Source organism: Enoplosus armatus, chromosome 1, assembly GCF_043641665.1.
Source record: "Enoplosus armatus isolate fEnoArm2 chromosome 1, fEnoArm2.hap1, whole genome shotgun sequence".
NCBI lineage: Eukaryota > Metazoa > Chordata > Actinopteri > Centrarchiformes > Enoplosidae > Enoplosus > Enoplosus armatus.
The window spans coordinates 21,377,938-21,393,065 of record NC_092180.1 but is presented as its reverse complement, the minus strand read 5'-3'; the positions used below and the strand labels follow the sequence as shown (position 1 = coordinate 21,393,065).

General features: G+C 39.7%; 1 protein-coding gene across 1 annotated transcript; it reads right to left on the bottom strand.

Annotated features, from left to right (window-relative positions):
* Positions 1-4,329: 4,329 nt before the first annotated feature.
* Positions 4,330-11,053, bottom strand: LOC139285860 (secretory carrier-associated membrane protein 5-like). The gene is made up of 6 exons (XM_070906534.1): positions 11,050-11,053; positions 9,014-9,184; positions 7,307-7,463; positions 5,941-6,042; positions 4,850-4,967; positions 4,330-4,509 (listed from the first exon to the last, which is right to left on the bottom strand). Exons 1-6 carry the CDS (start codon positions 11,051-11,053, stop codon positions 4,330-4,332), a joined length of 732 nt encoding a protein of 243 aa, XP_070762635.1.
* Positions 11,054-15,128: the final 4,075 nt, after the last annotated feature.

The window sequence follows — 15,128 nt, the reverse complement described above, 5'->3', positions numbered from 1 at the left end:
TCGATCCGCATTTGCCGGACAGTAGTGAGAGTGGTATCGATCTTCTCATCTGACACTCAACAAGAAAACGAATAAGCATATTTCCCAACATCAAACTATTCCTTTAAGGGTAACATTAGCACGTATTCATTTTCAGTGTCGCAGTGTAATCATGCATTGCAGTGTAGTTAGTAGAAATCAATACATATGTCCACCTGGAACTGAACTTTAAGCAGTGTGTGTCCAAATATTTTGTAAAAAAGTAAAACATCAAACATCAAAACAAGTTGAACTATATCCAAGATTATACAGCTGCAGACTGCTGTAAGATCATCATATGTGCGTGTTCCATTACCACAGTTCTGGACTGTTTCAAGTCACAGCAAACTTTTTATGATCTTACTGAAATTCTTTTTAGTTGCTGTTATGTTACTAATGACATCTTGCAGTGTGATCAGTCATCGCACAAAGGCTGAGGAGTTTTTTCGAGCCACCAGCTTTAAGGGCCATAATTAACAGCAACCACTTTACACAGATGCAAATGGGCAATTTTGCAAACAATTATGAACATAATTACTTTTTTTCTTCCTTTTTACTTTTTATTCTATTTTAGGCCAGCTTGATCATCGACTGCTCACTTTGCGAAACCTCCGGCTGCAGATGCACATTCACCGAGGCAGAGGTAAATGACTCACTCCCACACATTGATTCCAGTCTGTTTCTTCAGGCCATCTGGTAAACTCAATCTAAACATTTGTTTTGGATTCTTGTCATGTGCTCATTATTAGTCAAAGTCAACTTTGTCTCCCCTAGACCAAAAAAGGAAAGTCTTGACAGGTAGCCTATAGTGAATGTCAAAATGATTTTATAGGAGACATGTTGGGTGGTGGGACCCCAGTTTCATGTGCACTTGTGTATCTGTGTGTGATAAATACATGCCTGTGTGAGTGCATGACTCCACGTCTGCACACCTTTGTCCAGACGGTAGTGTGTGTGTGTGTGTGTGTGTGTGTGTTTAACAGCATAAAAGGGCACTCTATCTCCATCTCTCCTGAGAAATTAAAACAAAAAGGCCCTCTGTGCTCCGTCAACTTCAGGTCATACGGTGCCCTTTATCTGGACCTCACCTCCTCCTTCCTTCCTCCAGCCTCTCTGTTCTCTCCTGCTGGTTTGACTGATAACCAGGAAGAGTTGCATATCAGAGGACCCTTCTTGGTGTAAATGTAGCATTAAGATTCACATTCACAAAATCCACTCCATTGTCTGGAATGGATGACTTAAAGCTGCTATGATCAATATGTTTATATGAACAGTGGATCAAATGACTACGTGTACGCTAAAGGGGTCGCTTGTGGTGACGTACCCGTTTTGGTTTTGAGGCCCCTTACTGCTTTGGCTCATTCTCCAGACACAACAGGCAGCTATTTTCAGTGAAAAACTCTCAGGCAAACGGACAAAGTTAGCTGCTAGCTGTTGAATATATTGGAGCGTTTAGCAGCTGAAGAACCAGATATTTGTTTCCCTCAGGAGTTAGTTAGTGAAGACCAAAAACAAAGGAGAGTAAATATTGGACTTACATTCATTAGGTGGCCATGAACATGACTCCAAATTAATGATAATGTTCCTCCGTATCTGCTGGATGTATAAATAAGCAGTTATTTGCTAACAAGTGTTGTGTTTACAGCTTGTTTCTGCTGAAATGAATATTTCTGTGCCCATGTAAAAGACTCATAACAGCTGTTGGATGCTAACAAGATAAAAGTTGCTATGTTTGTGAAACGGATGAGATTTAGAAACGCCAATGTAAGAAACCCTCCATACATAAAATATGCTGTAAAAAACATGTCAGTGGAACCCAAGACAGAGCGGGGTGAGACTTTTGCTTTCTTTACCCCCAAACGCCTCCCCTGTTTCCTTTTCCAAAACAGACAAGCCACTGCAGCACCGCCAACACAGGAAGGGGCTATAAAGGATCTCACTTGACCTTGGCTTGTATGGCAAACCCAAACCAGGTTACAATGTGGCCTTGTGGTTGTGACATGGCTGCAACAACCAATAGCCTACTGTAAGCCCATGTTATGACACATTGGCATTTAGGTCAGATGTGCTTTTTTTGTTCAATGAGATGATTAGTGGCATACAGTTTGATGTTTTCAACATGTTTTACAAGTGGACAGAATCTAATTTTGAAGGAAAAGCATCTGTACAGTCGACAGTTGATTTGCTACGAACCAATGACTATATTCTGTTGCTGACAACCATTCCTGTTTACCTGAAGGCACAAGTCTTTGCTGTCACCACTTGTCACTAGAGATTTCCATGTGTACGGCAATTACCGTGTTTGTTGGTGGCTGCCGGTGGGTCCTCTGGGTATCTATATTGCTGTATAATTTTGTCCCCCTCTCCACAGAGTAATTCTATCACTCTCGCAGCACAGGGAGAGGCAGACAGTAGGGAAGAGGATATCCACAGATAAATCCATTTAAAGTGTATTTTTGAATCTAATCTATGATGGTCACCTGCTCACAGGATGTCAAGGGAGAAATTGTGTTTGCCCTCACATAAGTAAAAAAAAATAACAGTTTTTGGTCAGGCAAGTAGTCTCAATCACCCTATCTCAGATTTCTTATGCACTTGTGCAGACTTTATAAATAGATATCTTGGATGAAAAACAAAGGTCATATAGTGCCCCCAGTGGACAGTCCATGTGACTGGTAAACAGCCATAAAGAACCAATGCGACCACCTGAAGGCAAAGAATGTGCCTCCTAATTTTAATGTCCCATTTTAACAGTGTTTAAATGTGGCTGCAGTACCATTTGCAGTGTGTAATGTATTGGAAACAATTTAAAATCACATTTTAATGATTGAGTACAATGTCTTGATTAAATGGGGCAAATATAACAAAATACTCAAGCGAGAAACAAAGAGGCTCTATGCAAAGCTACCTCCTCGAGTAACTGCAGAAAAATAACATAACAAACTTTTTGCAATCTGTGGACATCAAACTTAGCCGCTTGTCTGAAGATTTTAATTAAGCAATAGGGTGTTCAATACACTTCGATCCATGATTTCAGCTCGAGTATGACAGTGATAACTGTCAAGTGGCTAAAATGTATGTAGAATATCTTAAGATATGAACGCAATTTGTTATTCTAGCTTCTCCAAACACCCTCTAAAGAACAGAAATAATATATTAGCAAGGGTTGTTTTATGTTGTTTTCTTTTAACGGATATTCCTCACTGAATATAGGATCAGATTGAGTGAGTGAGCGATGATCCACTGTTCACTACCAACTGTCCTTGAGGTGCTTTTGAGCAAGGTTTTTAACCCCCTTCTGCTCCAGAAGAGCTGCTCAGCACCCAACAGGTCTCCACTCCAAATGGCCGCATGTGTAACCATCAGTGTGATGCAGGTTACTATGAAAACAGAGCAGACAGAGAAAAAGAGACAAGCAGGAAATAGAAGGGACTTCCGTAAATGCAGACTGTGATCTGTGAAGGATGAATGAAGGTAGTCTGTACATGTTGGAGCTTTTATTTCATACTAAAGCCACCAGCGCCTCTCTGTGGTCAAATAGCTGTAGTACATCTTCAAGTACATCAAAGAGTCCACTTCTAGTAAGTTTAAATATTCTGTTTCTATTCAAATCCAGCTGACGACTTGCAATAATATTATTTCTTATTGTAATACAGACAGTCTTCCTTTCAACATTACAACACTCTTTCATGTCACAGTGCAATCCCTGATAAACTGCATAGAGATATGATGAAATGATGCTGAAGTCACATAAAGTTTAAATAATTATTCAAATAACATTACAATATTACATTTGATCTTTGGTTTACCTTTGAATTTAAAATACAAGAAAAACTAAAGTATCTTCACATCCTAAAAAATTTATCGTTCTAATAGTGCACTGGTAAATAAATTAAATACGATAATACTAAACAATTGAATCTTCATCACAACAAAAGTTATTGTACATCATTTTTTTGTGTTTTTGAAGAGAAAAATAGCTTTCTTTTGTAAAAACTGCTAGAACTGCAGGTCAACACAAAGAGTATATTAGCACACAGCTCTAATACACATTCAAAACTAGTTTCATTTCAACCTCCAACAGAAACAGAAAAAAGAAAAACATATGAAACCATATAAAATACTACAAATAATTTGCCTGCCCTTTAATACAGGAAATCACTGATTCTGCTGAATCAGCCAAAATCTGTCATTTCGGAAACACTTAATAATCAACAATGTTGTGGGAAATGGTCAAATCTTCCTAACTGTGTTGCTCAGACTTTGGCATAACTGTCATGTCATTTCTTTGACACCTCTGTCTTGAAGAGGCTACATCTGATTATCGTTATATTGTGGGCTGGAGTACTGATCCTGCATGGCTCCAGCGGCTGCCCCCACAGCGGCCTGCTGGGCCGCCGCCTGCACATGAGGGTTCTTCCAGGCTCCTGTGGTCCATTCCTCCTGAGCTTTGGACATGCTGCCCCCACTGCCACGGTAGAAATTATGGATCTGCAGGCCAGGTGGTATCACAAGTTATTACCAACAAGCCTTCATGTGTGGAAGGTAAGTGGTTTTAATTACTTTAGTATTCCCTAATCAGTAAGTCTCTTTAAGGAATACAGTGTTTTAGGTGCAGCAAAGGATTGAATGAAATTCTGGCATTTATCATTTTAAACCTAACAATGCTGCTTTGTTGATATGTGAGATCTCAAATCCTGGACTGACAAAGACTAGTAACATTATTTTCTGCCTCAACAAAATAGATAATCTGTAACTTCGGGCTAAAGACTATGACAGAAATTATTCAAATAGATTTCCCTTTATAGAAATGCATAAGTTAAATTCTTACCCTGGTGAGGGCAATGAAGGACAGTGAGGCCACTGCAGTGAACATGATAGTAGGGACCAACATGATCAGTGCAATGAAAATATTATAGCTGAAGAAGGAGATGGTAGCCAACCAACCACTGAAAAAGACACAGATGACCATTAACACGATTTCATCAAAGCGTCGATTAATTCGAGACTATGAACACAACATGAAGCATAATAATCTGTTATCGGATTGTCTGGTGTCCCTCATCATGACACTACCATTGAACATCTGGATGTTAAATGCTAGTAATTTTGTGGGCTTTAAGTGCTGCGATATAAAGTTTAAAAGTTTTATAGCTCATACATGAGGATATCCAATTGCACATGGTGACATTTATAAACTTTATGGAGGCTGTGATAATATTAATTTCTGATCATCAGCCTGAGTCAGGTGACATTTTGAGGATTTCTTTAATGGCCTCTCAAAATCTAATAACAGGACTATCATAAAAGTTATATGAGGGCAATTTCTGATGTTCCATCACTGTCATGTTAATGAAAGCACCGAACAAGTCTTTAAAAAAATACTACCTGACTGGACTTACTGCTTGAGAAAATGTTCAAAATGTTCAAAATGTTTCATTCAAAAGTGGATTTTGTAGTCTTATTAAAACAACTTTTCAACTAACTATTCAACTAAAATGAATAAATGAATCACTTAGAAGCACTGGTATAAATATGTGTGAACTTTAGCAATGACTCTGGTACTTGAGTTGCACGAGACTAGCTGGCTCTAAGTAAGAGTCTTTGTACCTTAGTGTAATGGCACTTTCTTGAGAATTTATTTTCTCTTACTTTGGTACATTTTCTTCAAAATGAGTGAATAGAGTGAGGGTCAGCATTACAAGATAAAGAGTTTCCCTTGACATAATTGACATTAAAAATTTTCATGTGAGCAAATTTCTCCAAATCTTCCAAACCAATTTTTTTTCAAGGACTCAACCTTTGAATCTGATAAACATGCAAAAGACAAAAGACAACAATTATCTCTACATTCTCAATATTGTGAGTAAAATTCAAGTAATTCAAAAAACAATTTGAGAAAAATATTTTCCTGACTCTTACCATACTCCCCATCCAGGGATGCCTATGCATTGGATGATGCTGATGCCAACTTGGGCCATGAACACAAAGAAGAACTGCATGAAGTTGAAGGAGCTGTCACTCCTACAAAAAAAACACAAAGATAAAGAAATATTTGTTCATGTTATCTATACATTTGGATTGAGAGCATTCAAGCCAACAGAGGTCATTCCCACTCTGCACCATGAGGAGTAATTCACACAGGCTTCACTCTCGATCGTGGCTTTACGGGCTACACCACTTTTGTTTAGGAATCCACACACTAAAAAGGTCCAGGTTTATTCACAGCCAATCACGGTGAATCTATTCAATCACATTCATTCTTCCTTTCTGTAGTAATGACAACACAGCCATGGATGGCCCTGTCAGAGTACTTTTCAGCCCAGGCTTCAAGCACACTGCCCTCTTCGACTGTGTTCTTCTCCTACTCGCCCCTCTATAGGTAATGATTCCGTTCTCCTCTAAGGACATGTTATGTGCTTCTAAGAGCTGATGCCCTGATCTTCACCAGAATGGAGGGCAAGACCCACATTTTGCATGAGGGCATCGTCTACTGTACTAGACGACACGTCGTCTGTCCTTGACTCGGGAAAATGGCTAAGGAGCAGGAAACACACGTAAGCCTAGAAGATAAAGGAATGATTGAAGAAGACATTTCTTTTGGCAGCCCTCTTTATTACACTGCCCTTCAGTGAAGGGATAGAGAGGATGTTCTGGGAGCCCTTCTGTCTCCAGAGGGACTGGTTGGATCATTTATCTCTGCTGCCACTCAACACTTTAAGAGAATGGAAGAAAAAATTTGCTTTAAGCCACTGTCCACAATGGATCATTGCCCTAGATGAGTATACATTTTACATACTACAGTAACAGTGCCATGGTGCAGTATGACTAAGCAAAAGAGAAAAGATGTGTGGACCCAATGAGTTTCTCAATGGCAAAGTATGGGGAGAAAATCATTTCTTCACATTTCTTCCTGTGATCTAGTCCTCTGTTGAGTGGATAAAATACACAAAAGTTGAATTTAACTTAACCCTAAATACCTTTTATTGCAATATAACAACTCACTTCAATATTACTACAGTGTACGTGCCATTTATAACTCAAGATCAAGATTACTTTTACTTACTATTTCCCAGGGGGAAATTTGCCTTGGACATATAGGCCGCCACATAAAAATACATACAATTATAGCAATAGACATAAAGCGCATAGCACAGACAAGTGCAGACATGATGATAAGTAAGTGCTGCTTTGTACTACTTTAAATTACAATAGCTATGCTGGAAAAATGCAGCTACACAAAACACAACTTTATTTATGAATGTCAGTACTACAGTATTTGACTTACTTGAAGGCCTTGTAGATGGCCCTGAACCAACAGACGTAAGAGCAGGGAGTGAACATGAGGAGCCAGATGATAGCCAGTCCAAAGTTGGTCACACCACCTCCGCCAAACATCCAAGCAAAGCAGCCGATGAGATTCACCGCCAGAGTAGCACTGTTCACTGTAAGACCAAAACAGACATACTGTACTTTAGGTATCTGTCAGGTACAAGTACACAGACAGGCACATGCACAGAGACACAGTTTGAAAAAAGATTGGAAAGTGGGTATGAAGGCAGCCAGCGTGAACTTAATGTCAAATATGTAACTATGATGCTTGACTCACAAGATGGCTTGTGTTTCCTGAATGGCCTTTTTGCAGGTGTCCTTTTCTATTAATTCTCAGTAATGTTATGGGGCTACAGTACTCCCCGCTTAAGTTGCACTTAGTTCTAATTGGAGCTCTGAGCTTTGGTCCGATCTTTCTTCTCTAAACTAGCAAAGACGGCCAGTCAGCCTCACATTTTGGTCTACAGAGAAAATGCAGAGTGCTTCACAAGAGAATTACGAGGCCAAACACAGCGGCAACATGACAGCCATTAAGGAAGACAGTTACATCTCTTAAATACACAGCAGAAAGATAACACTGCTAGCTTCATATGATTTTCACACATGCAAAGAAAAAAAAAGATTAAGAACAAAAGAATGTGCAAACTGAATAGCACTCAAGCAATGTTCATGCCAAACCGGCACATTGTAGCATATGGCAAATGGCAAATCCGAATGCAAGAAAGGCCGTTACAGAAAACAGAGGGAAAGAGAATAATAGCACATCCAAAAGCAGATTGGGGACTTTGAATACCTCCATATGTTTACCGTTTATTAGAATAGACGACGCCTGCAGAAAGAAAGGAGTTTAGCCACAATGATGAATAGTTCAGAGTAATGAATACATATTTCTTGTTGTGTATAAATTATTATTTCAAATGGAAAACATCTTCTGTTTTGTTGACTGTGCACTGCAAACACAATCAAAAGCAGGCTGCAGGTGGAGTGGAGAGGCATTTCTGGCCAAAATCAGTTGTAACCTTGCATGCTTTGTTTTCATTATTTTTTCACGTTAGTCTACCGTTAATTGTCTTATTGCCCTATTCCTATCTGCCAAGTTAGTGTCGCTGCACCTATGTAAATGTTGCAGCAGCTTTGGTCTATTTCTTGTCTCTCTCCCCTTGCATGCCTTCATGGACGGGCAGGGAGCTTTCCAGACCAGAGCAATATCACAAACATCATTGTGCTGCTTGTTTATGGTGTAATAAACTTTGATGAAAGTGCTTCTGGCAAAAAAAAGTGTTTAAAACAATTTCAATGTTAACTGCTCTGCTCAAACCAAGGCCATCTGGTCAGCGCTATGACTCATTAGCAAATAAACCAGTCAGGATAAGACAGCCACAGCCAATAAAAACTAAAAAAAAATCATTAATCTTTTTGGACTAAAGGGACACTTGTAAACCATTGCCTCTCTGTTACATAGTTCTTATCATGAGTTAACAACTGAGGAGAAGACAGTTTATGGGACCTCCAGGAACATTCTGATGATTTTTAAGGCTTCTGTTGTTATATTGGAGAGTCAGGTAGCACCTGCAGGATAAAAAAAACTCAGTAGCCGGATGCAAAGATGATGTCACATAATATGAACTCTTACAACAACACAACATCACTTTAAGCCACTCACACATCCACAGGTGGTACATTTTCTTGCACATGCTGCGGTGCTGCTCAGGGATCTCGTCAAAGTCCTGGTAGAAGCATGGCTTGAGTGGGATGAATCCCGGCAGTGGGGGGAAGTTGGGCTCTGAGACAAATAAGTATTGACAGTTAGACGTGGCAGGTTGCGTATGGTGATCTTCTTTCCCAGTATGTTACTTTATAATTACTGACCTGCCATGTGGATAAAGTTCTCTGTTTATATGTTCTCCTCCTTCAGTCTGTTGAGCCTGTCAAATAAGAAGAAACTGGAGGTCAAGACTTAGTCGTTGGTGTTGACTTATTTCTACAGCCCTTGTATGACCTTTCTAGTCATTTGCAAATTATTTTCATATGCATGCCATAGGTGTGGGAGCAGATCTTATAGGGCCATTACCACAACAACATGCTTTATGGGAAGAAGGCGTTTAACAGAGGGTGCTATAATCTAAGCGTCGCCGTCGGGAGTGAGTCCTCCAGGCACCGTCTCAATGGTGGTGATAAGATTTTAATGACTGAATCCTTCCGGTTTGAATGGAACCACCAGAAAATGCTCTCTCTCTCTCTCTCTCACACACACACACACGCACACACCATGGCAGACCGGTCACACGCGCTTTTTGCCATCGCACGCAAGCTGCACTCCACTGGATGAACATATACAGCGATATTCGCCGTATATGTGCGAAGACAGTCGGATATGTTGTCAGAGAGCTGGCCATCATAGCCAGGAATTACGGATTCCACGGGAAACATAATCTGCTTACCTCGTTCAGAGAGCAGCCGCGTCTCTGTTGAAAGTGCACAGTCTCCAGTGGAAGCGTCAGCTGGGTGTTGAATAGAGTGGGACTGCCAATCGGACGATGTCTGCAAGCAATTTATTAGACTATTATAACACTTTCTTCTGTAAAGTGTGTGATCAGAGCGATAAACCCTAACTATCCTGACCCTCGACCAATCACCGTGCTCGAGTCCGCTGTCACTTTGATTCAGACCAATGGGCGGATTACTCTAATCCTTGACGTTGTATTGTTGACCCAATCACTGTTTAGCTCTCTGTCCATGGTGCTGAACCTGTTTACCGAAGGGAGTGAAACAGTGTGGGTTGAACTGCAAACTATACTGGTCATTCCTCTGACAATATCATTTATGACAACAGCTGTCACACTTCTTATCACACGTTTTGCAGTATGATATCTTTCTTTAGGACGTGATGAGCACCAATATTAGAAATACTGGCTATGATAGCCCTGGTTCAATGAAAGAATAGACTAGAAGCAATTTCCGCTACACCACACACCACGTGGTACAGGGCCGTCTGTCAAATCAGCGCCCATACCAACGGCCCAACACTTGAATATGAGACTTGAGCTTGTTTCTGACCTAAATACTCAGTTGACTCCAGCTCTCCAGCTGGGGCTGCTGTTTCACTGCACTGAGTGACTATGGAAGTTAAGTGGAACTTGATTGATGCCTCAGGAAACAATCTCTTGGCTGTAAACGCCTTTGCTTTGCTGACTAAGAAGGACTTTCTTTTTTTTATTTAGTTGTGGTAATTCATCAACAACAGAGTCAAGTGTGTTTGGTATGGTGCTGCAGCACATGAGTACAGTGTGAAGTGAAGTACAGTAGGTCTCAAAGCAGGTTGTTTTGTTTTGCATACATACAAATAAACAGAAACCAAAACATGGTACACTATGCCAATAACAACCAATTTATCAATTACCAATTGCACACACATTCTGCATGGGTGCACTATTGATGATTACTGGGTACTTTCATATCGCCACAATAACACATTTACAGTATCAAGTGAGCCACATGAGTTCACTCAGAGAGAATGTCAATCCCATTGTTTTTCAGTAACATAGCTTCATAGATTACACCGCATCTTGGGGTAATAATCTCATAATATTAGATATTTAGATAATAAAATGGTGTATACTGTACTGGACTCTACCTTACCCTGATAATTGGTTTTTGCTATATATCACACACAAACTATCACACGGGCCAAAAACATACCCATCTCTGTACTTAATCTTAATGAAACTCCCTCAGACAGCAGTGAGGCGCAATGAAAATTAACTACCATCCTTGGGCAAAAATCTTTACTAGCTATGGTGCCATGGGGCTATTTTGTGGCTGAGTCTGTGCTCCCACCTCCCTGTATTTTCTCTGGGAATCATTTACATTATTAGTGCAAATGTCAACTTACAAGCCTGTAAGTTGACATGATGTACCCTGATCAGCCCACATGGATCATGTGATGTCATAATCCATGCAACAGGTTCTTCACAATACAAATTAAAGCAGCAGACATAAATCATAGGTATTAGTTATATCTTTTAATATTGTTAAATAAAGATAATATACTGCCAATACTGCGGTAGGAGTTTTCTTTCAAACTATATAGGTTTCATTCATTCCATGCTTGTCCAGAGTAGTGTAGACCTGAAACAGAGGATTCACTTTGCTCACAGGAAGGAAGATATTATTCTGAAATGGGCTTTTCTGTATGATGAGCACTTTTACTTTTGGAACTTTAAGTATCTTTTGATGATAATACATTTGTACGTTTTTGTACTTTTTTTCTGTAATTCTGTAATTTTCTGTACTTTTTACTGTAATTCTGAATGCACTTTGAATGCGAGATCTTCTACCACTGCAGAGGAGTAAGAGCAGGAGGAGGCAATTTGGATTGTAATTGGCTATCAACAACCTTATTATCTGTCATAAATACTTTCTGTACTTAAAGTTAACAGATACAAATAGATGCAACCTGGTGTGTCCTAGGCAGGTAGGCCTGGCTCAAAATCAGTGCCAAGCCTAACAGGAAGCCAGGTTTCAGGGTAGCACACTGAAGGTATCATTAAAATCCAGGCAGTTTTGGTCTGAACTGGCAGAGAGACATCTGCCTGACACTAGAATAAAGTGCATTACAGTGTAAACCATGCAAGAAAAAAATAGAAGCAGATATTTTTATTTTAAAAAAAGATATGTCAAATGAAGGCCACTGGATGTGGAATGCTAGTGAAGCCCTTCTCTCTCCACTTACCTCACACTGTCACTCCAGCCACTCTCCCATTTTCCCTCTCCTCTCTCCATTAATATTTATCAGACAGAGCTTCAGTCTAGACAAGTTTCTGACAGGTTGTTGTAAGGCCACTATGGCAAAGACCTTAAACAGAAATCTACAAAAGAATAGGCTATAAGTGGTCTAACTCTATCTTGCTTCTTTGTCTGTGCTTCTCAGTCTCTCTCTCTCACTCTCATTCAGTCTCTTGCGTCTCTCTTCACAAAACAAGGCCAACATTGATGACAGGACCATTGAGATGAGCTCCTGTCATTAACGCCTCGCAATCTTCAACTGAGATTCTGATTCAGAGTCTTCTTTTTGAGCTAATTAGGACAAGGGCCGCTTCTTTCAGGGAGTCATGGTGCTACTCTGTATTAACACAGCCCACAGTCTTACTCCCACTCCAGCTCACCAACAGTGCTTCACTCTGCATAGATGAGAGTGGGTAAGTCAGATTTTCCCCACGAGCTTTCCCAATACAGCATTGATGCAGCACAATGAGTCTTTTCTGGGTGCTCTTTGCTGCGTGCTTTGTCATCATCCTGGGCTGGATGTAGATAGAAGGCAGGATATTAAGTATCGAGTAAGACAGTGAGAGAATGAGAGGGGTGGGAGGGGAAAAGAAAGAAGGCAGAGAGAAGAAGAGAGGAAATGAAGAGCAAGAGATGGGCCTGACATCTTATTACAACATTTATTGAACATCAGAGGCAGAGAGAGATACAGTTTCTTATTTTTTGGGGGGGAGGGTAACATTTACTTTAGATCACTCAAAATTCCTGTCTTGGGAATTAACCCACAAAAAATCCACAAATGACTCAAGATTTACAAAATTGCATCTTTAAATTGAGTATAAAAGTTGATTATTTGTTAATGATCCATGTTCATCATCCAGGTCTGTGTTATCATTCATAATTTATTAATCAAAAAAAAGATGAGACAATGTCCTTTGAAAGTGTTACATTTTGTTTTGGGTTTGTGCTAAAATTTAATGAAACTATGTCACATTTTGTCAGTTAGATGTGGAGGTGCTACACCACCACACAGTGGCATAGCACACACACAAACACTAACACTCACGCACACACGTTAGGCCACTTGTTTCGTATTGAATTCATGAATACATTTATTTATCTTCATCACTGGGTGTGTAAATGCACTTTAAATTAGGTAAAAGTAAGTGTCTGTTGTTCGACACTCAATATCCCTGCTTGATGCTCTCAATTGCGGCCCAGCGCCAGTGCACCCTAGTGTCATTGTCCTCCAAAAGAAAAAACATTTGCCCAGTCACCCCCTAAGCCCATGTGCCACCGTTGTCTTGGTTTCTATGGAGACGCTTTCCTCCAGACCAAGCATGTGGAGGGCACCCCTCCAGCGGAAGGAGGTGGAATAACATTGTGGCAAGGAAATCATACACCAACCTCATTTACATATCCAAACATGAACCATGGACCGTAGCATACAGTGTTTGTTCACTAAACATTTCACAGTAGTTGATTAAACCCAGCTGGGAATGGAGCACAGATATATGAATTTTCTTTTTATCAACAGAGAGGTTTAGATAATTCTCAAATTGTGTGAATAAAGGCAAGCTAAAGAAAACAGACGACAGAAAGTTACAGCAAGAATACTATTCTTCTCTCAGAGTGTAACTTTCTTTGTGCAGTGAGATTACTCAGCATTCTGATCATCACTGCTCCCTTTGTACCGTCGACATGAATGATGCATGCTTCTGTCTGGGCCTAATGGTCACTCCTCAGCACCTCCAGCTGGGGGCACTGTTCAGTTTGTCTGTCAGCCAGTCTGTGATATTTCCTTACCCATTCAGGAGATGCTCTGCTGTCAGATTTAGCTGTGTCTCTGACCTTGAGGAAGATGAAAGACAGCCACCACGGCAGCAACTGTACTCAGCATTCAAATACACCAACCTCACAGACTCAAGACTGTAACGCTTGTGGCCTAGAGACAAGGGCAAAAACAAACGGGAAGAAGCAAGGTGACAAATTCTGTTTTTTTTTTTATTCTAACCATATAACTGCTACAATTTCTGGACAACTTCCTTAGAAAGCTACTTCTGAAGCTGCACTTGTGATTTGGCCATTATTGTGGGCTTTATTTCAAATCACATGTTACTTGTTTACGGGTTTTTATAACTGACATGGATAAATAAAGCTCAATAAAACAATACAACAGAAAATAGGGTAGTTTTCTTTCTCCTTTAAATACTTGTTGAATGGAGAGGTTCACTAATTAATAGACCAAATTAAAATAGAACTAAAGAACCAGAACTGCAGCAAACCATCATTAACATATTTTACTGGGGGCGTAATTGTAGCTGTTCCTGACTGCCACACAATCTCACTGATTTCTATAAAATTGCACTGAATCTCAAACAGTGGGAGTCACCGCTGTAAGGATGACAGTCAATTGAATGTTTCAAATCATTTAAAATGCTCTTTTCCATCTCATTAACATGGTCAAAAGAACACATAATCATACATGCATTTAAAATACAGGCTAAAAACTGAAAGATTTTACCACTTATTTAACACATACAATGCCAACTTGTGATGGCACATGTATCATTTTGGCAAATGAACACTTTATAATCCTTTCAACATAGAACGGCTAATGAACCTCATAATGAAATCATCAATATACATTTCTTTACAATTCACTGTTCCTCTGAGAATAATATACTCATCTAATCTAATGGTATCTACAGACTAGATACTTGAGCTTACATTTCTGATACTTTCTGATAATATGTTATAGCAATGATTGTAATGTGTCAGTATCAGAATCAGAATCAGAAATACTTTATTGATCCCCGGGGGGAAATTGTACACTATGCATACAGTATGTGTTCTTTAAGAATGTGGTAATAAATAAGAATTATCAAAGTGGGGATAATCACAGGGTGCACCGATGCAGTAATGTTGTTTTCCTTGGTCATGAACATGCTTGTAAAATCTACTCAAGATGAAATCCGCCCAATGCAAACCTCCCATCAGGGTTTTCATAGATC

Bases quoted from the DNA above. Each gene is read 5' to 3' on its own strand.
- LOC139285860 (XM_070906534.1), bottom strand. The intron at 7,464-9,013 runs GTGAGTGGCTTA...TTGGTCTTACAG, and splicing joins AATGTACCACCTGTGGATGT to TGAACAGTGCTACTCTGGCG. The intron at 4,510-4,849 runs GTAAGAATTTAA...CCTGGCCTGCAG, and splicing joins CCTTCATTGCCCTCACCAGG to ATCCATAATTTCTACCGTGG.